General features: G+C 44.4%; 1 protein-coding gene across 1 annotated transcript; it reads left to right on the forward strand.

Moving 5' to 3' along the window:
- Positions 1 to 12,953: 12,953 nt before the first annotated feature.
- On the forward strand, positions 12,954 to 20,194 carry nus1 (NUS1 dehydrodolichyl diphosphate synthase subunit). The gene is made up of 5 exons (XM_063901926.1): positions 12,954 to 13,768; positions 14,737 to 14,868; positions 16,846 to 16,998; positions 19,243 to 19,342; positions 19,493 to 20,194. The coding sequence occupies exons 1-5, from the start codon at positions 13,369 to 13,371 to the stop codon at positions 19,581 to 19,583; spliced, it is 876 nt and encodes a 291-aa protein (XP_063757996.1). The 5' UTR covers positions 12,954 to 13,368; the 3' UTR covers positions 19,584 to 20,194.
- Positions 20,195 to 25,685: the final 5,491 nt, after the last annotated feature.

Genomic DNA, 25,685 nt, shown 5'->3' on the forward strand with positions numbered 1-25,685 from the left:
TCGTCAGCAATGATGTACAGACCCGGCAGATCATCCAATGCCTGTGTGAGCTTGCGCTGAAAGACCTCTGGTGCAGGGCTGACCCCCATTGGAAGCCTCAGCCATCGGTATCGTCCAAATGGTGTAGCAAATGTAGTCAGAAAGCTTGACTCTTCATCTAATTTCACATGCCAGAAACCACTTTTAACATCACAAACTGTAAACACTTTAGCTTTAGCCAGATCGGGGAGAATGTCCTCAATCGTCTGCAATGGGAAGTGGCTACGCTTCAGTGCTTTGTTCAAGGGTCTTGGATCGATACATATCCGTGGCTTCCCATTCTGTTTTTGGACAACCACCATTCCGTTAATCCAGTCTGTGCTGCATTCTACAGGGGTGATGATTCCTCTGCGCTGTAGGTCTTGAAGTTCGGCCTTCAGTGGTTTCATCATGGCAACTGGCACCCGCCTCTTTGGCAGCTGCACAGGTTTCACTGTGTCATCTATCTCCAGCTTATAATCTCCTTCAAGGCAGCCATCACCCTTGAACACGTCAGCATACTCTGCTTGTATCTGCTCCATTGTCCATTGGCCCCTTGTAGTCTTCACTTCTGGCACTGCTGTAACTATGCTGTCAATTGCCATAATATTTTCATAGTACACTTTAATCAGCTGCATGCCCTCACTGGCCCTCTTGCCAAGCAGTGGCACTGGCCCTCCTTCATCCACCACCTGGAACTCCAACTGATACAGCTTTTGGTTTCTGGGATTTCTCAGCTTCAGTTTGTATCTTCCCAGTGGCTTAAGCTTGCTCTTGTTGTACATCACTAGTACACTCTTTGTGTCTTCAATTTTTGTATTCGAATCCAGCAGATCGATTGGAATTATATTACAAGTGGCACCACAGTCTATTTGGAAGTTCACAGTCTTTTTCCCCAAAAGCATTCCAGCAAAAAGCTGCGTGTTGTGTCGTTTATCAGAGTCTACTGAACTCACTGTCTCTATCTTTTCTTCAGTTACACAGAGAATTTCGTCAAACTCATCACTCTCCTGTTCTGCTACATTGTGCACTTGTTTTTTTCTCTGTTCCCATTCTCTTGGTTGCTGACTTGCTTTACATTTAGCTGCAAAATGATTCTCTTTGCCACACTTTTTGCATGTCTTACCGTATGCTGGGCATTTCTGCTTGCTTCTCTCATGTGATTTGCCACAAAATGTACAGTCCACTTTATCTGCTTGGTGTTTGAAGTGTCCTGGTCTTTGTATTGCATGCACCTCCTCCACTTTAGGTCCGGAGATGGTTTTAACGTTCTCCCGCGACAATTCCGCGGCTCTACACAATTGAATGCATGTGTCGAGCGTCATGGTCTTCTCGCGGAGCAACCGCTCCCTCATGCTGACGTTGTTGATTCCACACACGATCCGATCCCGAATGAGTGAGTCTCGTAAAGTCCCAAAGTTGCACGTCTTTGCTAACACTCTCAGGTCCGTGACATAACAGTCTATAGGTTCACTCGAGCCTTGGTTTCTCGAGAAAAAACGATAACGTTCCACAGTCTCGTTGACACTCGGATTGCAGTACGCCTCCATTTTATCAAGAACGTCCTTCATTTTCCAATCTGCCTTCGCGGTCTCACCCATTAGTGTGTCCAACAGCTCTCTCCCACTCTCTCCAATGAGATAACTGAAAAGTTTCACCGTTTTCTTTTCGTCGTCGTCCACGGTTAAATCCGCATACAGCATAAACTCTTCCCTCCAGGTCTTCCATGACTTCGAGAGATTTCCTGAGTCCATGCATAACTGTTGGGGAGGTTTCAGTCCTTCCATTCTGGGTGGTGGTATGCTAATCTCTAGCTAACTTCTCAACTAGCGTTCTTCCCGCGAAGCTGATAACGCTCTAACTTGAAGTAGACACTCGACAACCTGGTCAAGTCCGTGACCGCTGCCACCATGTATTATTCTGCTCCTATACATATAAAGGGACTACAGAATAACTATATAATAGCCCAACAGGGCAACTGGTTTATTAATTCACTCTCAAGCGAGTCTACATTCAGCATGACCTACGTGCATCTCACGTTCCACTCTCACTCAGGTGTCACACTCAAACAGGTCCGTGTGGACACAATTACTATTGTTACAGTGCCGTTGCGCAATATCTCTGCAAAGAGCGTTGCACAGGCACTGTTTCATATAATCTCCCGAGTCGGGATCCCGAAAGAGATCCTGACTGACCAGGGCACGTCATTTATGTCACGCACACTACGCGAGCTGTATGAACTGTTGGGCGTCCGCTCGATCCGGACTAGTGTTTACCATCCACAGACCGATGGCCTGGTGGAGCGGTTTAACAAAACGCTAAAGAACATGGTTCGTAAGTTCGTTCACGAGGATAGCCGTAATTGGGATAAATGGCTAGACCCTCTGTTGTTTGCAGTGCGGGAGGTGCCTCAGTCCTCCACGGGATTTTCTCCCTTTGAACTGCTGTTTGGCAGGAAGCCACGGGGTGTTTTGGACCTATTTAAAGAAAACTGGGAGGAGGGTCCGAGCACAAGTAAAAACGAAATTCAGTACGTTATGGACCTGCGAGCAAAACTCCATTCACTGGGGCAGTTATCACGGGAGAATTTGCTGCAGGCTCAGGAACGTCAGCAGCGCCTGTACAACAGAGGGTCGAAACTGAGACAATTTTCACCGGGAGATAAAGTACTTGTGTTACTCCCAACTTCCAGCTCCAAATTACTCGCCAAGTGGCAAGGGCCCTTCGTGGTCACACGACGAGTGGGGGACGTAGATTATGAGCTGGTGCGTTCTGACAGGGGGGGAGCAACACAGATCTACCACGTAAACCTCCTTAAAACATGGAGGGAAGTGGCGTCTGCTTCTCTGGCCACCACGGTGATAGAGAGAGATGAGTTGGGACCGGAGGTCATTATTAACACCGAATTAGCCCCGGTCTGTTGCGGCGACCATCTCTCACCCGGTCAGGTGGCAGACGTTGCCGCGTTGCAAGGGCGGTTTGCCGACGTGTTCTCCCCGCTGCCAGGGCGCACCTCTCTCATAAACCACCGCATAGAAACGCCCCCGGGCGTGGCCATTCGTTCACGGCCCTATCGGCTGCCTGAACACAAGAGGAAAATTGTTCAGGCGGAGCTTCAGGCTATGCTAGAGATGGGAGTAATAGAAGAGTCCACCAGTGACTGGTGTTGCCCTGTCGTGCTGGTACATAAGCCGGACGGGTCAATCCGGTTCTGTGTGGACTACCGCAGGGTTAACGAGGTGTCCAAATTCGATGCTTATCCAATGCCCCGGGTCGACGAACTCCTGGACCGGCTAGGCACTGCTCGTTTTTATACAACACTGGATTTAACCAAGGGCTACTGGCAGATTCCCCTTTCTCCAGAGTCGAAGGAAAAAACGGCCTTCTCCACTCCGTACGGTTTGTACCAGTTTGTCACACTTCCTTTCGGGTTGTTCGGGGCTCCAGCCACCTTCCAACGGCTCATGGACCGAGTGCTGCGTCCCCACTCTGCATATGCTGCTGCTTACTTGGATGATGTCATCATCCACAGTGAGACATGGGGGCAGCATATGCAGCAGGTGGGGGCAGTGCTCGAGTCCCTGAGGCAGGCGGGGCTCACGGCCAACCCAAAGAAGTGTGCGGTTGGGCGGACGGAGGTACGGTATCTGGGGTACCACTTGGGCGGCGGGCAGGTGCGGCCACAGATAGAGAAAACTGCCGCCATTTCTGCCTGTCCGGTGCCCAAGACGAAAAAAGAGGTCAGGAGGTTCGTGGGGCTGGCCGGTTACTACAGGCGGTTCATCCCCGCCTTTTCGGAGCTGACCAGCCCTCTGACCGACCTGACCCGAAAGGGTGCTTCAGATCCGGTCCAGTGGACGGAGCAATGTCAGCTGGCGTTTGAGAGGGTTAAGAAAGCCCTCTGTGGAAAGCCGCTTCTGTTCACCCCTAACTTCTCTCTACCTTTTGTTTTGCAGACCGACGCCTCGAACAGTGGGGTGGGGGCCGTTTTGTCCCAGCAGGTAGAGGGGGTCGACCGCCCCGTACTGTACATTAGCCGTAAGCTGGCTCAGAGGGAGGTGAACTACAGTACGGTGGAAAAGGAGTGCCTCGCCATACGGTGGGCGGTCGGCGCCCTGCGTTACTACCTCCTGGGGCGCCCTTTCACCCTCTATTCGGACCATGCCCCGCTCCAGTGGCTCCACCGCATGAAGGATGCCAACGCCCGGATCACTCGTTGGTACCTGGCGTTACAGCCGTTTAACTTCAAGGTGATCCACAGGCCGGGTAACCGGATGGTCGTGGCCGATTTCCTCTCCCGCTCGGCGGAGGGGGGGGGGGGGAGGTCGGCTGTCGGCCGGCGGGATCCCGGCCTGAGTCGGGCGGTGGGGGTATGTGGCAGCCGGGTGTGGTTAGAGCGCCGGCTGCTGGGGTGAGGGGAGTGGCTCGGCCGGAGACCAGACAGCTGATCGGAATCAGGTAATCAGGCGTTTAATATAAGGCATGTTGGTAACCTGGTTCTGATCTGTCTTGCAGTAGGCTGGGTCCTGGGAAGACGACACACCCCGTCCTGGCCTTCCCCGCTCGGAAAGTACCGCGGAGCTGCCTGTTGTGTGCACAATTCTCAACCAATAAACGCATTGTTTTTGCCCAACGCCGAACGCTTCCGTCTCTTACCTGTTACCTGAGCCATCCCGCTCACAAACATCTTCACTCCATAAGTATCCGTTTGATAACTTATTTACTTGTCAGAATTATCAGCACACACTTTACATTACAACACCGACTGGAACAGTTCCCGATCTCCTGCTACCTAGCTGGGTCTACCTCAATTGTAGCTTAACCTCGACATGCCCACTATGCAGGTCTCAGAGCGCCCTCTAGTGGACAAACAACATAACTAAGTACTGCACCATTAACTTATAAGTCAGTACCATAATGCTCAATACTTAAGATATCGCAATAGCAATGTGTTGCACACTTTAATAAATACTCTCCTCAAACTTGTATGGAGTTTTACAGAGACCTCTTTCTACTACCCGTACAACTACTAGGATATTAATTAAATACTACTGCTACTGCTGCTGCTACTACTACTACTACTACTATTACTACTACTACTAATAATAATAATAATAAGAAGAAGAAGAAGACTAAGAATAAGTATATTTCTTTATTCATAAGTTTAAATTCAGTGAATTTTGAGGACCAAACAAAACAGATAATGAATTAAAATACTACTACTGCTACTACTACTACTACTACTACTAGTAGTAGTACTACTACAAATAACAACAACAATAACAAGTTTTTTTTCTTATTTACATGTATTTCTGTGGAAGAGACAGTAGGCTACTGCTTAAAACACAAATTGGGAATTGTGTGGTGTATCGTCAGATCCTGGAAGAGCATGTGATATTGTGCAACCATGTTTTTGTGTTGAATAAATTATGTCGATGTAATAATTTTGTCCTTTTTGGCAAGCCCTTTTTGCTACAACTTAACTTACCATGCAATTCTACAGTCATACTATCCCTAATCTGTTCGTATGCCATGCATCAACATATTTTTGTAAGGTGACAGACAGCAGAGGCTGGAGGAGATGGAGGCGAGGACAGAGGAGGTAGAGGAAAAGAGGCAGGAAGAGATAGAGGAGCAGAGGCTGAGGGAGAGGATGGAGGTGGTAGTGGAGGAGAACCCACAGTTGGAGATAGAGGAGGAGGTGGAGGAAGACAAGCAGAGACAGAGGCTGGAAATTCACAGGCACCTGCAGGGAGAGGACAGACAGGCACCTGCTCAGAAGATACACGTAAGATATTGGAATAAGAACAACAATTTTGTAGAACACATAAATAAATACTAAGGGTAAGCACCCAATAAGCTTAGTTTAGCAGTATAAGTCAACATTTCATATTATATATTTTTCAGGAGAGACAGACCCAGGCAGGGAGAGAAGTGATCAGCATGCAGAGGAGCTTGGTAGCTGCCCACATCAGCCAAACTCTTGTTTTATTCAAACTCAGTCCTTGACCAAAAAGACATTAAAATTTCAGGACAGCTGGTTTAGGAAGCACACGTGGCTTCATTACAGCAAGGCATTGAAGGGGGTGTTGTGTTTTTATTGTGCCAAATATTTTGCAATTCAGAAATCGTCTTTAGCCAGTAAGGCTGATGGGGCATTCATAACAACAGGTTTCAGTAACTGGAAAAAAGCACTTGAGAAGTTCCATCAGCATGAAAACAGCGACTGTCATGCAGCAGCGATGACCACTTATCTGCACAGCAAACAGCCAATCACTACACAACTCTCAACGCAATTACAGAAACAGCAGCATGAGGCTAGGAACAGCCTCTTGAAGATTGTGGGTGGGATTATGTATCTGGCAAGGCAAGGCAATGCTTTCAGGGGGCATGACAGCAAAGAGGGAAACTTGCACCAACTGATGATTTATAAAGCAGAGGATGACGCCGAATTCAACAGCTGGCTCCAGAGAGGCAATAACTTCACCAGCCCAAAAATTCTAAATGAAATCATAAAAATAATCGGCAACAAAATAGTATATGACATCGTTAAGGAGATCCTGTCATTGCCCCTAATCCAGTACTCTCTCATCATTGATGGGACACAGGATGCAGCTGGAGTCGAGCAAGAGTCGTTCTGTCTGCGCTTCATTGACAAAAACTTACAACACCGACTGGAACAGTTCCCGATCTCCTGCTACCTAGCTGGGTCTACCTCAATTGAGAGGAATTTATCGGTCTCTACCAGGTTACATCCACTACTGGAGAGAACATCGCAAGTGCAGCCAAAGATGTCCTGCTTCGCCTGAATCTACCTCTTTCCCAGCTACGAGGTCAAGCATACGATGGGGCGGCCAATATGTCGGGACGAATGCAGGGTGTGCAAGCACATCTGAAGAAGGAGCAACCTCTGGCTGTTTATGTTCACTGTGGGCCACATTGTATCAATCTTATTACCCAAGCTGCCTGTGCATCCTCCACTATCATAAGAGATGCTATTCATTTGGTGCATGAATTGGGCGTGTTGTTCCACCAGTCTATGAAGTTCAGGGCCATCTTTGCAACTATAGCGAAGTCAGATCATACAGCTCCTTACACATCGCTGAAGCCTCTTTGCCCCACCAGGTGGACGGTGCGAACGCCAGCCATTCGCTCTGTTCTCAATCAGTACCACTCCGTGCTTGCTGCAACAGAGGAAATGGCTCAGTCTTCCATGATGGATGTGGCTGCAAAAGCAAGTGGCCTTCATGAGAAGTTTTTGAGGGGCAATACACTTCTTGGCCTTCTTCTTGCAGAAGATGTGATGTCGATGTTGGAGGAGCTGAACATTTCTCTGCAGCAGAGAAGACAGACGACATCAGGGATGCTGGCTGCCGTGGAGCATGTGAAGAGAGGGATCCAGGAGAAAAGATCAGAAGGGCATTTTGGCCAGCTGTACATCAGAGCATCTCAGGTTGTAACATCTGTAAGCCTGCAACCCATCAAAATGCCTCACGTGAGAATGCCCCCAAAACGCTTCACTGGTCCAGCCATGCAGCATCAGCATCATACGGCTCAAGACTACTACAGAGTGCAGTACTTTGGCACTTTAGACACTGTCGTTACACAGTGCTCAGAGCGTTTTAGCCAAGAGGGGCTTCAGAGGCTACAGAAGTTAGAAAACATTGTCATCACTGGGAAGATGGATACACTCATCAATGAATACCCAGAGTTGGATGCCATGTCTTTGGACATACAGTTGAAAATGTTCAAGGCCAACTACCCCAGTACAAGTCTCTCAGAGGTAGCAGAGATTTTGAAGGGTATGACGCCAGAGGTACGACATCTTTTTAGGGAAGTGGAGGCCCTCTTGCGACTTGTCATGGTTGTTCCTGCCTCCTCAGCAGAGGCTGAGCGAAGTTTTAGTGCCCTTAGACGCCTGAAGACATGGCTGAGAACATCAATGACGCAAACCCGGCTAAACAATCTTGCCGTTTGCCATGTCCATCAAGACAAATTGGATGCATTGGACAGGAGACAGATCTGTCAAAGATTTGTGGAAATGAATGGGGAACGCCTCCGTACTTTTGGGGCATTTATTTAAGTCTTATTTAGATATATTTCTATGCTCTTTTTGACCTAATTATCAGAATATCACTTATCTTTGTTTAAGAAGCCAATAAGTTAACAATTGCACATTTTGTATTTGTGTTTTGCTACTTGACAGCCTACAATAAAAAACAAGCTTTGAATTGTAACTTGTTAATTGGTCATTATACTGCATTCCTTAAAACTATGTTCTATACAAGCACATCTTTATCAATAGACCTATATGAAAATTGTACAAAATTCACTTTAAATATTTTGGGAAGGGCTCACATTTGGACCAAGGGCTGAAATCTACTGTTCTATATCTATTTCATGGGGTTAGGATTTGTCTTACAGGTCACCCTAAAATGCACTATAATGCAGGAAATGGCATCTAAGAAATCAAAAATCTTCTGGGGGAGGACCCCCAGACCCCCCGCAGGAAGGCTTTTCCCAATGCTCATTTGGACCCCCCCAATATCACCTACATGGTTTCGCCCTTGTATCTTCGTGCTATGAATTTGCAAATACATTATCAACATAGGAACAATTCTTTAGCAAGACAGTAAGTTGTGCTTCTTTCGTGTATTTTAGCTTCTCAGGCAATGAATGACCTTTTGTATCATTAACAGACGTCTCTCAGTCGAGAAATAAAAATCACCCTCAAGTTCGTATTTCAGGCTGTATTTCTGTCAGATTGTTCATTTACCAAGTTAGTTATTCTGTGGGTTCTAGCCTGCTAGTTAAATATCACATCAGAATGTTTTAAAAAAGAAAGAGTTGGCTAACTGATTGAGCGAATGCCTGCTGCAACGTTGCTTTGCGTATGGAAACTAGCAAACGTCTCTCTTGCTAGTGAGACAACCACCAGCCTGGATAGCGTGCTCGACTCCCAATCCTATGAGTTTGGCCAAAGTTATGAGGTTGCTAAACTTCGTTATTCGTTACAAATTAGTTATTTCTAATGGAAAGGATGAGTGGTAACCTACTTCAGCACACATGGTAAATGGCAGTGTTGGTAGGGTAGGCTTTTGAAAGACTTATTGTTGCTTCGCTTGTTACAGTCATAACATCAGATGGATTCAGTGCCACAATGTCTTTAGGTAGCTCGATTCTTTTTCATTCTGTACTGTAGCTCATGTTGATTTTAACTACATTCAAGTTTGTGAGCCTGTGCGTAGTGGACCACCCCCACATACATTGGTATTTAACTTGATTTTTCTGTTCAGACGCTGTAACTCTGACAATGAAGCGGACACTGAGGGACTTTTTCAGTGGGTATGTTGAGGTCATTTTGGCAACAAAAAAAACAACAACAACAAAAAACCCAGCCATATTTAATACAGTGTTTAGAATTGGTAACCATCATATTTTATGCATTTAACAGTACCACTGTCAGGAGCAGCAAAGGAGTAAGTGCAGGCCCAGCTACAGACCCCTCCAGAACCAGAGCAGGTCCAGCTACAGACCCCTCCAGAACCAGAGCAGGTCCAGCTACAGACCCTTCCAGCAGCAGCAGCACCAGTGCAGGCCCAGTTACAGACCTCTCCAGAACCAGAGCAGGTCCAGCTACAGACCCCTCCAGCAGCAGCTCCAGAGCAGGCCCAGTTACAGACCTCTCCAGAACCAGAGCAGGTCCAGCTACAGCTCGCCCCTCCAGCAGCAGCACCAGAGCAGACCCAGCTACAGCTGGCCCCTCCAGCAGCAGCACCAGTCCAGGCCCAGCTATAGACCTCTCCAGCACCAGAGCAGGCCAAGCTACAGACCCCCTCCAGCAGCAGCAGCACCAGTCCAGGCCCAGTTACAGACCCCTCCAGCAAAAGAGCAGGCCCAGCTACAGACCCCTCCAGCAGCAGCAGCACCAGTCCAGGCCCAGTTACAGACCTCTCCAGAACCAGAGCAGGCCCAGCTACAGACCCCTCCAGCAGCAGAGCAGGCCCAGCTACAGACCCCTCCAGCAGCAGAGCAGGCCCAGCTACAGACCCCTCCAGCAGCAATTTGCCAATATGCTGGAATTTAAAACAATATGAACACTTCAAGACCAAATTCCCTTTCATATATGTTTCAAATAAAGCCCTAGGATGTGAGGTTTGTAGGGATGCAGCTTCAGCAGGAGTTTTTAAGTCAGGACCCATAAGGCATTCCTTTTCTTCTGAATGGCAAAATGCCAGAGTAACTCCTTATGGAAACACAAAAGATAAGCAAATGAAATCATTGAGAAAAAAACTACATGACCACAAAACCTCCCACAGTCACAAGCTAGCTCAGTCAGTTTATCAGAAAACACCTGAGGCTTCATTAGAAAAGTTGAGCACAACTGAAAAGGTCTTCAGAACGGCATATTATATTGCCAAAAATAACCGACCGTTTACAGATCACCCGGGCCTCATAGACTTACAAACACTCAATGGGCTCAACATGGGCAGAGTCCTCCACAGTAATGTGGTATGCACTGACATTGTTCATTTTATTGCTGAAGAGATGAAGAAATCCCTAATGTCCAGTATCAGGCGTACAAAGCCCAAGGTGTCTATCCTGATGGATGAAAGCACTACAGTGAGTAAGAAATCCTGTCTTGTTATATACTTACGAGCATCTGTGGCAAATGCAGACCCACTTACATTTTTCTTAAATGTCATTGAGCTGGAAAAAACTACAGCAGATGGCATTACTGATGCATTGATCCAGTGCCTCGTGGACAATGGACTAGATGATGACTTTCTGAAGGACTGTTTTGTTGGATTTTGCTCAGATGGGGCATCAGTGATGCTGGGTAAAAAGGCAGGCGTATATGCAAAACTCAAAGCAAAATACCCTGACATTGTGGGATGGCACTGTCTCAATCATAGGTTGGAACTCTCAGTTGGTGATGCAGTAAAGTGCTGTGTTGAGACTAACCACTTTACAAGCTTCCTCGACAAATTGTACAGTCTTTACAGCCAATCACCCAAAAACATCAGAGAACTTAACAGTGCTGCAGCATCAGTGGGAACACAATTGCGGAGGATAGGTCGGGTTTTAGGTGTGAGGTGGGTAGCTTCCTCCTACAGAACTGTTGAGGCTGTGTGGAACATGTATAGTGCCCTGCACAAGCACTTCACAAGTGCTAGTCAAGATTCGGCTAGAACCTCTTTAGAGAGGTGTATGTATGAAGGCCTGGGAGATAAACTGTCATCTGCAGACTTCATTAAAAATCTTGGACTTATGTATGATGCTTTGGAGGAACTAAAAGATGTATCAGAAGCATTACAAAGCAGAGACATCCGTCTCTCTGAAGCGATGAAAAAAATAAAAAGACAGGCTGAGATTTTTTCAGCAATGGGGGAGGAAAAAGGGGCATACTATAAACTTGCTTGTCAGGGTGTTGAAGAAGGTGTTTTCAAAGGGGTGCCAGTGAGAACAGGTGGGAGGCAAACAATGATTCCACCTCAGAAATTCTTTCACACTTTGAGTAATAGCATGCTGTCCAGGATGGTCACAGAGGGTGAACTAGAACTTTATGAGCTGCTGAATATTCTTAATCCCGAAACCTGGCCAACTCCAGTGCCAGTCTTATTTGGAGAGGCCGAATTAAGGCTGCTTTGTACCCGTCTTAAAATCCACTTCTCAAATGTCAAGCAAGATTTCAGAGACCTTAAGGACAGTGGCTTGCCACTGAAAGGAGGACTGATACAGTTGAAACATGCAGGAGACACACTGGCCGTCAGTACTGCAGAGTGTGAAAGAGGGTTCTCCCTAATGAACAACATAATTTCACCCATTCGCAATCAACTAAAAGTTGAGAATTTGTCATATTTAATGTTCATTAACTTAGTGGGCCCACCACTGGAGTTGTGGAACCCCACTAAATACGTTAAAAAGTGGGTTATGACCCGGCGGTCTGCAGACCATATGTCTTGTAAAGTGAGGCATGAAAGCCACCACAAGCTTGACATGAGTGCCATTTGGAATGTCATGAATTGAAGGTGCACTGTGTAGGATGGTGGCCACAGTATGTATTGCAACTAAACTGCTCATTAAAACTGCTGCCTATTGCCAAACAAAATGACTTGTCAAAGGACAAATGGGTTATGTTATTGTTGTGATATGTGCATATGAGATAAATAACTAATAAAGAACACAATGTGAATTAACGGTGTGTTAGTAGCAGTGTATTCATATAGTAGAAATGTTTCGCGACATTGACCACTGCGAGTGAAGGGCTCCCCCACTTTACAAAAGCCAATTTAAACACTGGGAATACCCATATAAATAGAAATCAACTCCGCGTTTTCCAAGTTTCCTACACGCAGCTGCATCACGCACGCAACAAGCCTAGCTATGTTGAGAGTTGGATAAACGACAGACACACTTCAGCAACAGTCAGTCAAAAATGTCCAGCTTTTGCTTTTTTAAATCCTCACCTTTTGCTCTCATTAAATAGAGAATATCTGTCAGTCCTCTGTGTATTACACCAGAACATAATAGTAGTCAGTAATTGCAAACCATGCCAGCTCCAAGGAAAAACAATGAAAGATGGAGATCATTTTTAATCTAAAAACATGGTCAAATGCACCAGAATGCAGGAAACTGCATCTACTTCTTTAAACATTTTTTTTCTAAACCCCCCCCCCCCCCACACACACACACACACACACACTCAAAATGCTGCTGATACCCCTGTGTAGAACTCACATCAACCTCTTTCAGCTTTACCTCCTTTACATGCAGCACATACAATACAGAAGTAGCTACTTATAGTAGTTATAGTTCAGGGGGTTCATCATTGGTCCGTGTACCTCGCCGTCGTTTTGGAAATCAGAAAATGAAACACGGGAAACGAATCGATATCCATTATCTGATTGTCTTTGCTGAGTTTATGAATGGAAATAGGGAACATGACGGACCAGTAAACATAATGGATATCGATTCGTTTCCCGTGTTTCGTTTTCTGATTTCCAAAACTAAAATCGGGAAACGAGTCGTTTTCCGATTTTGGATTTCCCATCTCAGAACAGAAATCGAATGGCGGCGACGTACACGGACCATCATTCAGTACGTGGCCTACAGTACAGTGTCTCATAGCCTGAGTCCTCCGGTTAAGGAGGCTGTTCTTCAGCGTCACTCTTACCCAGTCAAATCAGCAAGCTCCGTGTATCATGACGTGAAGGGGTCACAGGTCAGGGGTTGCCAACGAAGGAGGAAGATGGCGGCGGCAGGCAGCGACGGAACAGGTTTAGCAGGCAGATAATACCGAAGAGTAGAGCGCCTTTAAGACTTCACTTCCAGGGAACACGCACACTAATGGCGCTGCTGTACGGCTTGTTATGGAGGCTCTTGCTCTTTCTGGTCCACATCAATAGGGCGCTTGTCTCCTGGCTCCGTGTCCGGCTTCGGAGCTGGAAGGGTCGGCTGTGGGAGCGGGCGATGGCTGCTCTTCTCCTGCCGGTAGCCCTGGCCGGGGTCCCCGACCCCCAGAGGAAGGTAAATCAGGAGCCTGGTGCTAACGCTAACCCGGTAACTGGAAACCGCAGTGCCGGGCGTCGGTCCCGCTGGCTGTCTGACGGAAGGTCTCTGGAGAAGCTGCCGGTCCACATCGGCCTGTTGGTGGCGGAAGAAGAGCCTAGCTACACGGACATAGCAAACCTGGCAGTGTGGTGCATGGCTGTCGGGATATCTTATGTCAGCGTCTACGATAACCACGGTAAACATCCCTATCGCTTTTCCCCATACCAACCGCCTCTGTTGGTGTCTCCGATGCCTGGCCTGATAAAGCCTCAACGCTATTAATTTACCATCAAAATACATATACATTAGTCACACTCACTGCCCATTCCCTTAATTTAAATTCATGCTTTTGGAAGGAATACATGTAAATAAGATTTAATTTGAGGATGTTTTGTTCAAGTGGATGAAAGGTCCTCACTTCCCAGTCTTATTTCCCTCCTGTCATGTGACTGTAAGGTTATATTGGAGTGTTCCACATTATGTGCCGTTTAGTTCTAAAGTTAGGCAGAGACTTTGCTCATTCATTGTGAAGTCTCTGAGAAAACAGAGATGAGTCTGTATTATTAGATATATTCTGCTTAACATGCGATACTCGTTTCTTCTAGGCATATTTTATTTTAGTTAAATCTGAGACCCAGTGTGACTTATTCCCTGTCAGGACATTATCCCTGTTGGAAGTGAAACAGTGTTGCTCCATCAGCTGGGCTAAAACTGAAAACACACTTATCGCCACACATGTATTATACTGGTTTATATTCTGAGAGAAAATGAAGCGCATTGGTTATGTAAACCGCTGCTTTATTACTTTGTCCTTTTCATTGTATCTATATTCTCCTGAAGCGTTGTCCTGTGTTGTCTTTTTAAACTGATACCTCTCTCAAGGAACCACATCTGAACACGGTACAAGTCCTGGAGACTTGCAGTCAGTTTTGTTTTCCCTGATTTTAGATGCACAGTAAACGAACATTAAGTTTATCACCTAAAAGATTTGATGGGAGCTGCTAAGATTTGTTACATTATGAAGGAAATAGAAATGGCTTATAAAACAGCCAGTCAAAACTGGATGTTTTATTCTCCACTCTTAAGCGTAACAAAAACATGTCTTGTTTCTTTCACCCTGGTTTGAATGATGTTCTTATCCCCCACATCGGTCTCTTCACTCAGGTATTTTCCAAAAGAACAACTCTCGTCTGTTGGAAGAGATAGTGAGGCAGCAGCAGGACTTGTTGGGTGTGGACGGGTCCAAATGCAATGTGGAGTTTCTTAGGCAGGGGAGTGACAAACACCAACACCATGGTAAGGACTCTCCTGTTTCACTCAGGGAATTTAAATGTATATGTTCTTAAGTAAAATCAGGTTACGGTCACCCCACTCGTTGCCAAACGTCATGTAGATATATAACTGTAGATATCTGCAACAGAAACCCAATGTAAACTTAAAATGGTCAACGATGTGTGCAGAAATGCAGGCAGTAACCTTAATATCTGTTAACTAGGCCGTGTTCCCTTTGAGCGTAGAGTAGAGTAAAACACGAAACCTGAAAGAACCCTGATTTTTCTGTGGGCCTCTGGCATACTGGATGCTAAGTCTTACAAACAAGTGACATATTTTAAAACAAGAAACTTTTATTTGCCACGCTTCTTTTGCATTCTGCAATGATCGTTTGTATTGGTCATATCACAATAATATCGAAATTGCAATAATCAGCACTGTATGCATCTGTAATTTAGCAGAGCTGTGAGCTGGAAAATCTTGAAATGCACCTAGACATGCTTTAAATGTGCATTTATTTGTCTTTGGAAAAGAATAAATAAAAATACTTCAAAACAAAAGATTGTCTGTTAAGTGGCCACTTTTTAAAGGTCTGTTTCACGAGTTTGCGCTGCCTCGTTCTTGTGAAGAGCTCTAGTGTGATTGAAGTTGTTCTGAGCAGACTCTGGGCTTATAAGAGATATACTGCTGCACCAGCTGCTACAGGTTTTCATTACACACAGACGCATACAACAGCCTCAACATTTACAGAGCAAAGTGCAGCTTGAATAAACCGTCTGTTACCATCTGTTTGATATCACCTCCTCAGAACATTTGGAACTGAGTAACCCCAGCAGTGTTTAATGTGTAGGGAGAGCGTTACAATGAGAAGAACATGATGGAAACACAGGCCCAGTTTTCGTGGTGCCCTTCTATGGGATGAATACCGGAACAAAAGTATTGCTTTCCTCTAAGACTGATATTCCAGGATTTTCTGTTTTGACACAAAGGACAGAAACTGACTCTGCCAGCGTTCAGAAACCCAGATCCAAAGGCTTCAGAGAAGTAGTTTAGTTCAATGACATCGATCAAATGGTACCTGGATGATTCATCAAAGTTATTCAGTTTTAACTGGCTGGGGCACCTGCACCGGATTCCATTCCCGACCCGTGGTCCTTTCCGGATCCCACCCCGACTCTCTCTCCCACTTTCCTGTCACTCTCTACTGTCCTATCCGATTAAAGGCAAAAAGCCAATAACAACAATAACTTAAAAAAAACAAAACAGGTTGTCTTGTTTTGGGGTAGTGTGTTCTGAGGGTCAGGGTAATGTCCTTCCTCTAGTTTTAACATATTAAAACAAAAATAATAATAATCTTTAAGATCTTTACCATCTCATAATTGGACAGCTTTGAGGGCTCTGTGTTCTGGAAGTTGGTAATTCTACTCATCAAACCAGAGTAAACGAGTAGGAACAAACCTGTTCCAATGAAGAGGGGAATGGTCATATTTAAGCAATTTTTCCAGTCATTTTAGAATGTATTCTCCCCCTCTAAAAAAGGACTTTTAACTCCATAAAATGCCTATTTCAACCAAGCTTGCTTAATTTATTCATTCATTTATTAGTAGCAGTCTCTATAACCTGAAACCAATGAAGCTGTATGCTCGGTCAAACATGTTGTTTGTGTGTGTGTGTGTGTGTGTGTGTGTGTGTGTGTGTGTGTGTGTGTGTGTGTGTGTGTGTGTGTGTGTGTGTGTGTGTGTGTGTGTGTGTGTGTGTGTGTGTGTGTGTGTGTGTGTGTGTGTGTGTGTGTGTGTGTGTGTGTGTGTGTGTGTGTGTGTGTGTGTGTGTGTGTGTGTGTGTGTGTGTGTGTGTGTGTGTGTGTGTGTGTGTGTGTGTGTGTGTGTGTGTGTGTGTGTGTGTGTGTGTGTGTGTGTGTGTGTGTGTGTGTGTGTGTGTGTGTGTGTGTGTGTGTGTGTGTGTGTGTGTGTGTGTGTGTGTGTGTGTGTGTGTGTGTCACAGTGGTATCCTGCTGGCCCGCAGTGAAGGTGTTGTCTCCAGAGGACGGGAAGCAGAGCATCGTGCAGGCGGCGCAGCAGCTGTGTCGCTCTGTCGAAAACAGGGAGAGGAGCTCCAGAGACATCAGCGTCTCCATGCTCGACCTGCTGCTCAGAGGTACTGCCTGTGGGACACTTCCTGCCCCTAAAGAGTATTCTATTCCTATATTTGCTGTGCCCTTCACAGTGAATGTCACCTGTGTTCTGAGTCAGAATCAGAAATACTGTATTTATCCCAAATTGGGAACATTTTTGTTACCGCAGCAAAATACAATACATGAAACATAGCAAAAAAATTAATTTAAAAAAAATATCCGTCATATGAAAACTGCAATATTATGCAGATCTTGATAAGACAACCTACACTCAAAACAAATGAAAAATATCATTATGACATATTTTACTCATGGTGCGGGCCTATATGGAATCAAATGCAGTAATAAACACGTTGCTCAACCTGGACACACGGTATGCTGCCGGAGCAGTCGGAACGTTTGGCAAGGCGCATATCTAGCAGTCCTCTTTGATGGAATATGCATTGTCCAGTTTTGGACAAATATTTATTTTACATGATCAGGATGGATTCTTCTGGTCAGGCAAGATTCCTCATCAGCATAAAGTCAGATTGGATCATAAGTTAAAATGAAACGTACTCAATAAGGATACGATTCTGAACTGAACTGATAGCTATGTAGTCAGAACTACTGAAGATCAATAGAAACATGCTTAGTATTGGGGAGAGGAAAACCCTGAAATTGTCAGAAAAGAAGCCTTTTAAGATGGCTCCATGTTAAAATGAACACTATATAACATAAGATTGTATTAAAAGTGAATACAGACTAACAGAGTTGATCTAATATTCACAGGAAATCATCAGAATGAATTCAAATCACTCGTCTCATACAAACTCTTTGCAGCTGTTGCGTTCATTATTAGGTTTAATTGTACAGTTTCTCAGTATTTCAGTTATCTTGATGCACAAAATAAAATGTCATATTTTCAACGGTCCTCAGTTTTCAAGTCCAGACAATAATCTCTGTTTTGTCCATTTATTTCCATGATCCATATACAATGAACACACTTTCCTATTCATTCGGTTTCTTTTTCTAGCCTTTCTTGTGGCTTTTCTTGTGGCCTGAATCACCCTGGTAAAAAACCATGTGCCTACGAGTGATCTACTCCCACCACCACCTGTCTCCAATATATACAAGGACACCAGAGGCCTGTACCACGAAGCCAGCCCCACAGACCCTGGATCTGTTTGAATTGTGTGGCTTAACTAAACCTAACAAACGCAATCTCGCTATTCGGTCCTATGACGCTGGTTATCAACTCGATAAGTCAACAGGGTGTCTCTGTCCGGCTATGAGCGCGTTCACGTGAAAGGGGCGGGGCTAGCAACATCTTACCAATCACAAACCGGGAGAAGCGCACTGACAGCGGAGCGTCATACTCCATGAATGAGGAGTAAACTATCATGTTAGACAAATAAGAAGTTCAACTTTAAACATACATGAATTAAACAGTTGATCCAGGATAAAAGCTGCACCTGGAGATGCAGGAAGAACAGCTGGTAAAACACTACTGACTGTTTGAATGCGTAAATTGACAGGTTTCCAATATCTCATCTGACACAGATCAGGAAATATATATTGTGATGTGATGTGAATGATAAATGCGACACATCCATGCTTTGAGTTACTTTGCTCCGGTTACTTATGTTGTGGCAGATATTTAAGTAAGCTTGCTTGCCGCAAATGTAATAATAGTCTAATTGCTCTGAACATGGGCAGTGATTCTATTCATGTCCATGTTCACACAGTCGGGGAGTTTGCCGTCCTTTGACGTTCCTGCAGACGGCAGTTTAAAACCCAGAGTTAACCCTGAAGTTACCTCGGTAACCCCAAATCCTGCTTCTGTACAGGCCTCAGGTGCCCTAATCACCCAGTGCCCAAACATGCCTTCAAAATAAAAGCATAAAAACTACTAAAATAAATGTTTAACTATTCAATAATATAAATCAAATTAAAGCTCCAACAGGGTCCCTGAAGGAAGAGGTTCCTTCCCAGCTGCAGCACTGAAGATCACTTCCCACAGGCTGGGGTTATAAAGTAATTTGTTATTAATAAATTCCCATAGCATGGTTTATATTTCCAATGTGTGGCTGTGCTCTATAATACACAATATATGATTGGCATGCTAGTGTAGTGAACATGTCTGCTGAACTCTCTCTATTACTAAAAGCCCTTCATCGTTTCCTGAGGATGTGGACCTGGCTGACGGCTTCACTTGCAGTTTGCTGTGATACATGGTTTTTACGGGGTAACTGCACTTTGCTGATGACATGCTGTGCTTGTTTCAGAATCCAAGAGCGTCCCGGACCCCGAGCTGGTGGTGAAGTTTGGCCCTGTGGACAGCACGCTGGGCTTCCTGCCCTGGCACATCAGACTCACAGAGTTTATGTAAGCCCCCCCCCCCAACACAGCCAGGATCCACTCAGTTATAGATGGAAGCTTCTCAAGTCTTTTTGTAAAATGGGAATTTTGAACATGAACAGAAGATGGCAGTGTGTTTCTCTGAATGTTGGTTGATTTGTCCCTCTCTGTCCTCAGATCCCTGCCCTCCCACAGAGATGTCTCCTACGAGGACCTGTTGGGGGTGCTGCGGCGGTTTGGCAGCTGTCAGCAGCGTCTCGGACAGTGAAGTGCAGGCAGGAGGAAGTGCGGGGTTCACAGTCAGAAGAGAGTTTGGACAGGTGTGACCCCTCCATGCTTTGCTGTGTCCCCCACTACTCCACTCCCCAAATCTGTCCACCTCCTGGGTCTTTAACAGACAGCCAGCCAGATCACTTCCTGCCACCAGCTCTTGTCTTATAATAAACTTGCATTCCAGGACTTCTGGAACATGCTCTCCAAGCCAAGAGAAAATGGCACATGAGACTCAGTGACAGGAGAAGAGCGCACAGACTCGGTTCTGTCCCTCGGAGCCTTAACAGTCTCCAGCTGCTGTTTTCTGCCTTCCCTCAGCAGATAACAAAGAATAAGCAAGTCTTTGTGCTGGCAAAACCCAGCTGCAACTCAGAAAGAAGACTCCCTAACACAGCCAAGGAGCGGAAGTGTAGCTGAGGGACAGAGTGCTTAATAATAGTGTGTAAATATGAGAAATTCTTGTGGCTCCATTTGTCCCTGTGGCTCCAGCTCGCAGTCATGTGTTCATGTGCAGTGTTGCTTCAGACACATACAGAGTCTCCGGGCTCCTGTTGGACTGACCAAGCTCTGAAATAAAGAAATGCACTGTGTGTGTCTCTCCTGAAAGCTCTGAAGCGTCACATTAAATGACAATCCTGTGTCCAAACAATCCCAAATCCTCCTGATATCATACCTGAGTTATCACTCCTCATGTAGCCTCAGGGAGTAATGAACCTCTAAATGCACCTTGAGTTTAGCACATTTTTTAAACTACATCAGTCATATTTTGAAAGATTTCACAAACATTTCAATCAGTTATAATAACGTTGTCCTCACCAAGGCAAGGGAGGTCTATTTAAAATACCACCTTTCAACACAAGGCAATTCAAAGTGCTAAAAAAAATGAAAGACATTAAGAATGCATACATTCAGAAATGCATAAACAAATGGCATTTAAAAACAGTTATTAAAAAGCAAAGAAAAAAAATGAACATAAAACATGAATAACACAGGTATAAAATACATGATTAAAAGTTACAGTGCAATGTTAGATAAAAATAGTTCAATTAAAAGCAGCGGCCCTGCAGGGTTCTGGGAGTTTGTTCCAGACATTTGGAGCATAATAACAATGCTGCTTCTCCTTGTTTAGTTATAATTCTAGGGACAGAAAGCTGACGCGTTCCAGAAGACATGAGCGTTCTGGATGGTTCATAATGTAGCAGGAGATCACAAATGTATTTTGGGCCTAAACCATTCAATGGTTTATAAACCAGCAGCAGAACTTTGAAATCATTATTTGACAGACAGGAAGCCAGTGTAAAGACCTCAGAGCTGGAGTGATATGATCCACTCTCTTAGTGTTAGTGAGGACTCAAGCCGCAGCGTTCTGAATCAGCTGCAGCTTTCTAATGGATGTCTTAGTGAGACCTGTAAAGACACTGTTACAGTAGTCGAGTCTACTGAAGATAAAAGCATGGACAAGGTTTTCAAGATCCTGCTGTGACATTAGTCCTTTAATCCTAGATATGTTCTTCAGGTGACAGTAGGCGGACTTAGAGATTGTTTTAATGTGACTGTTGAAATTCAGGTCAGAGTCAATGCTTACACCTAGGTTTCTGGTATCTGTTGTTTTGAACATTGCTGACTAAAACTCAGCCCTGACTTTTATTTGTTCCTCCTTGGCTCCAAAAACAATGACCTCGGTTTTGTCTTTGTTTAATTGGAGAAAGTTCTGACTCATCCAGTCATTGATTTGTTCAATGCACTTACTCAGTGTTTGAATTGGAGCATAGTCTCCTGGTGAAATGGTAATGTAAATTTGTGTATCATCTGCATAGCTATGGTAACTTGTTTTGTTGCTTTTCATTATCTGAATCAGTGGTATCATGTAGATGTTAAAGAGAAGAGGCCCCAAGATGGAACCTTGAGGAACCTCACATGTCATATTTGTCAGCTCTGATGTATAGCTGCCTATAGAAACAAAGTGTTTCCTGTCCTTTAAGTAGGATTCAAACCAGTTTAGAACTGTTGCCGAAAGTCCCAACCAGTTTTCTAGTTGGTCTAGTAATATGTTGTGGTCAACAGTGTCAAATGCAGCGCTGAGATCTAATAATACTAACACTGAGATTCTGCAGCTGTCTGTGTTTAAGTGGATGTCATTGAAGACCTTAACAAGAGCAGTCTCAGTGCTGTGGTGTGGTCGAAAGCCCGACTGGAACACATCAAAACAGTTATTTAAAAGCATGAAATTACCCAGTTGTCTAAAAACTACCTTTTCAATGATTTTACCTAGAAATGGGAGGTTTGATATGGGCCTGTAATTATTCATTGCTGAAGCGTCCAGATTATTCTATTTTTAAGAGCGGTTTAATTACTGCAGTTTTCAGGGCCCGTGGAAATACACCTGAGTGAAGAGACCTGTTTACTATATGAAGTAGATCTGAGGACATGCTATGAAAAACATCTTTGAAAAAGCTTGTAGGTATAATATCAAGGCAGCAGGAGGAGGACTTCAGATGTTGAATAATGTCCTCTAGGTCTTTATCATTAATCTGATGGAATTGTGTCATGGTGTTTGAATTGATTTTAAGTGGACACAAGGACAACACATTTGCTGTACCTGATTCAGAAGCTCTGACTTCCTGTCTGATTTTCTGAATTTTGTCAGTGAAGAAGGAAACAAATTCATTGCAGGCCCTGGTGGATTGAAATTCTGATGCTACTGACACTGGGGGGTTTGTTAGTCTCTCAACGGTAGCAAACAAGGCACGTGAGTTGTTTGTGTTTTTCGCAATGATGACAGAGAATAAAGACTCGTGCATTTTTCAATTCCAAATTATAAAAGCCAAGTCTTTCTTTATAGATTTCAAAATAACCTGGATTTTAGTTTTTCTCCTGCTGCGTTCAGCTTTTCTAGACTCTTTTTTCTGTTCTCTCCGCTCCATCACCGTTCACGGTGCACCATCGAGAGTATCCTGACTGGCTGCATCACGGTCTGGTATGGCAGTTGCACCGCCCTCAACCGCTAGACTCTACAGAGGGTGGTGAAAACTGCTCAGCACATCACCAGGACGGAGCTGCCATCCATGGAGGACCTCTACACCCAGCGGTGTAGGAAGAAGGCCAGTAGGATATTAAAGGACCCCCATCACCCCAGCAACAACCTGTTCTGTCTGCTGCCGTCTGGCAGATGGTACCGCAGCATCCGGACCAAGACCACCAGACTCAGGGACAGTTTTATACCACAGGCTATAAGACTGCTGAACTCCTGAGCTCTGTGAATGTCTACTCACATCTGTTTATAGTACACACACACATATACAGTGGGGCAAAAAAGTATTTAGTCAGCCACCAATTGTGCAAGTTCTCCCATTTAAAAAGATGAGAGAAGCCTGTAATTTTTATCATAGGTATACCTCAACTATGAGAGACAAAATGAGAAAAAAAAATCCAGGAAATCACATTGTAGGATTTTTAAAGAATTTATTTTCAAATGATTGTGGAAAATAAGTATTTGGTCAATAACAAAAGTTCATCTCAATACTTTGTTATATACCCTTTGTTGGCAATGACAGAGGTCAAACGTTTTCTGTAAGTCTTCACAAGGTTTCCACACACTGTTGCTGGTATTTTGGCCCATTCCTCCATGCAGATCTCCTCTAAAGCAGTGATGTTTTGGGGCTGCCGCTGGGCAACACGGACTTTCAACTCCCTCCAAAGATTTTCTATGGGGTTGAGATCTGGAGACTGGCTAGGCCACTCCAGGACCTTGAAATGCTTCTTACGAAGCCACTCCTTCGTTGCCCTGGCGGTGTGTTTGGGATCATTGTCATGCTGAAAGACCCAGCCACCCTTCATCTTCAGTGCCCTTGCTGATGGAAGGAGGTTTTCACTCAAAATCTCACGATACATGGCCCCATTCATTCTTTCCTTTACAAGGATCAGTCGTCCTGGTCCCTTTGCAGAAAAACAGCCCCAAAGCACGATGTTTCCACCCCCATGCTTCACAGTAGGTATGGTGTTCTTTGGATGCAACTCTGCATTCTTTCTCCTCCAAACACGACGAGTTGAGTTTTTACCAAAAAGTTCTATTTTGGTTTCATCTGACCATATGACATTCTCCCAATCCTCTTCTGGATCATCCAAATGCCCTCTAGCAAACTTCAGACGGGCCTGGACATGTACTGGCTTAAGCAGGGGGACACGTCTGGAACTGCAGGATTTAAGTCCCTGGCGGCGTAGTGTGTTACTGATGGTAGCCTCTGTTACTTTGGTCCCAGCTCTCTGCAGGTCATTCACTAGGTCCCCCCGTGTGGTTCTGGGATTTTTGCTCAACGTTCTTGTGATCATTTTGACCCCACGGGGTGAGATCTTGCGTGGAGCCCCAGATCGAGGGAGATTAGCAGTGGTCTTGTATGTCTTCCATTTTCTAATAATTGCTCCCACAGTTGATTTCTTCACACCAAGCTGCTTACCTATTGCAGATTCAGTTTTCCCAGCCTGGTGCAGGTCTACAATTTAGTCTCTGGTCTCCTTTGACAGCTCTTTGGTCTTGGCCATAGTGGAGTTTGGAGTATGACTGTTTGAGGTTGTGGACAGGTGTCTTTTATACTGATAACGAGTTCAAAAAGGTGCCATTAATACAGGTAACGAGTGGAGGACAGAGGAGCCTCTTAAAGAAGAAGTTACAGGTCTGTGAGAGCCAGAAATCTTGCTTGTTTGTAGGTGACCAAATACTTATTTTACAGAGGAATTTACCAATTAATTCATTAAAAATCCTACAATGTGATTTCCTGGATTTTTTTTTCTCATTCTGTCTCTCATAGTTGAGGTATACCTGTGATAAAAATTACAGGCCTCTCTCATCTTTTTAAATGGGAGAACTTGCACAATTGGTGGCTGACTAAATACTTTTTTGCCCCACTGTATATATATATATATATATATATATATATACATATATATATATATATATATATATATATATATATATTATACACATCTGCCACACATATCTGTTTATAGTACACATATATTATACATTTTATTCTATTCTAATTTTTGCATTATTTTATTTATCTTATTGTCACCATGTATGTTGAGTTGTTGGAGGAGCATGGGATATAAGATGTTCATTGCCAACATATACTCTGTATCTGCTGTGCATATGACAAATAAAACCTTTGAACCTTTTGAACATTTAATAAAGCTAGTTTAAGTTTGTTGAATACACTATCAGTCTGATTTTTTGTGTGTAAAGCTGTGGCTGACAGCTAAATTTGATAAATTCACACTAACGTCAATAAGTGAGTGAAAAGACGTCTGACTGGAAGAGCCACGAGCTGATCAGCTGAAAGTGAAGTTGAGAAATGGTTAAAGAACTCTCCAAGCAAGAAAGAAAACCACCAAAACTCAAAGAGTGAAATCCTTTCTGCCTTTGCCTTCAGGAGGTCATGACTGTGTCGATGCCTGACTGAAGATGACATGAAAGTCAAATTTGTGCGCAGGTTTTGAATTTTTAAGGCTATGGTCTTAAACTTTTGATTGGCTGTTTGAGTTTAGATGCAGTTCTCAATAAATTGCCAATTCTCTATTTTGGGTCTCTTGCTCCTGTTTCTTATTTTTGCGTTCTGAAGCTCTACTAACAACCCCCCCCCCCCCCCCCCCCCCCCCCCCCCCCCACACACACACACACACACACACACACACACACACACACACACACGTTAAGTTGATGAGTGCACATGGCCCTGATAGGATGACGTCACACTGTCCTGCTGCAGAGCCACTCTCAGGTTAAAAAGGAGTTTTGCGGATTAATTTAAACTAATTCTTATGAACAGTGAAAAGTACATTATATCTTTGATCATAATAATTGATCATTAAAGTGTTCTCAAAGCTGGTAAAGGTGCAGCTAGTTTTAATGGCTTTGTATACTGACGGGTAGCTGCTGAATTTACTCCAGGTGGAACTAAAGTCTGATTTAAGGGTTGATTATATTTACCATCATAAATCCAGATCTGTAAAGTAAAGAAACTAAAGGGATTAAATAAATGTAGTGGAGTAAAAGTACAAAGTAGGCTACCACAAAATGGAAATACTCAAGTAAAGTACAAGT

Source organism: Eleginops maclovinus, chromosome 15 (assembly GCF_036324505.1).
Source record: "Eleginops maclovinus isolate JMC-PN-2008 ecotype Puerto Natales chromosome 15, JC_Emac_rtc_rv5, whole genome shotgun sequence".
Taxonomy (NCBI): Eukaryota; Metazoa; Chordata; class Actinopteri; order Perciformes; family Eleginopidae; genus Eleginops; species Eleginops maclovinus.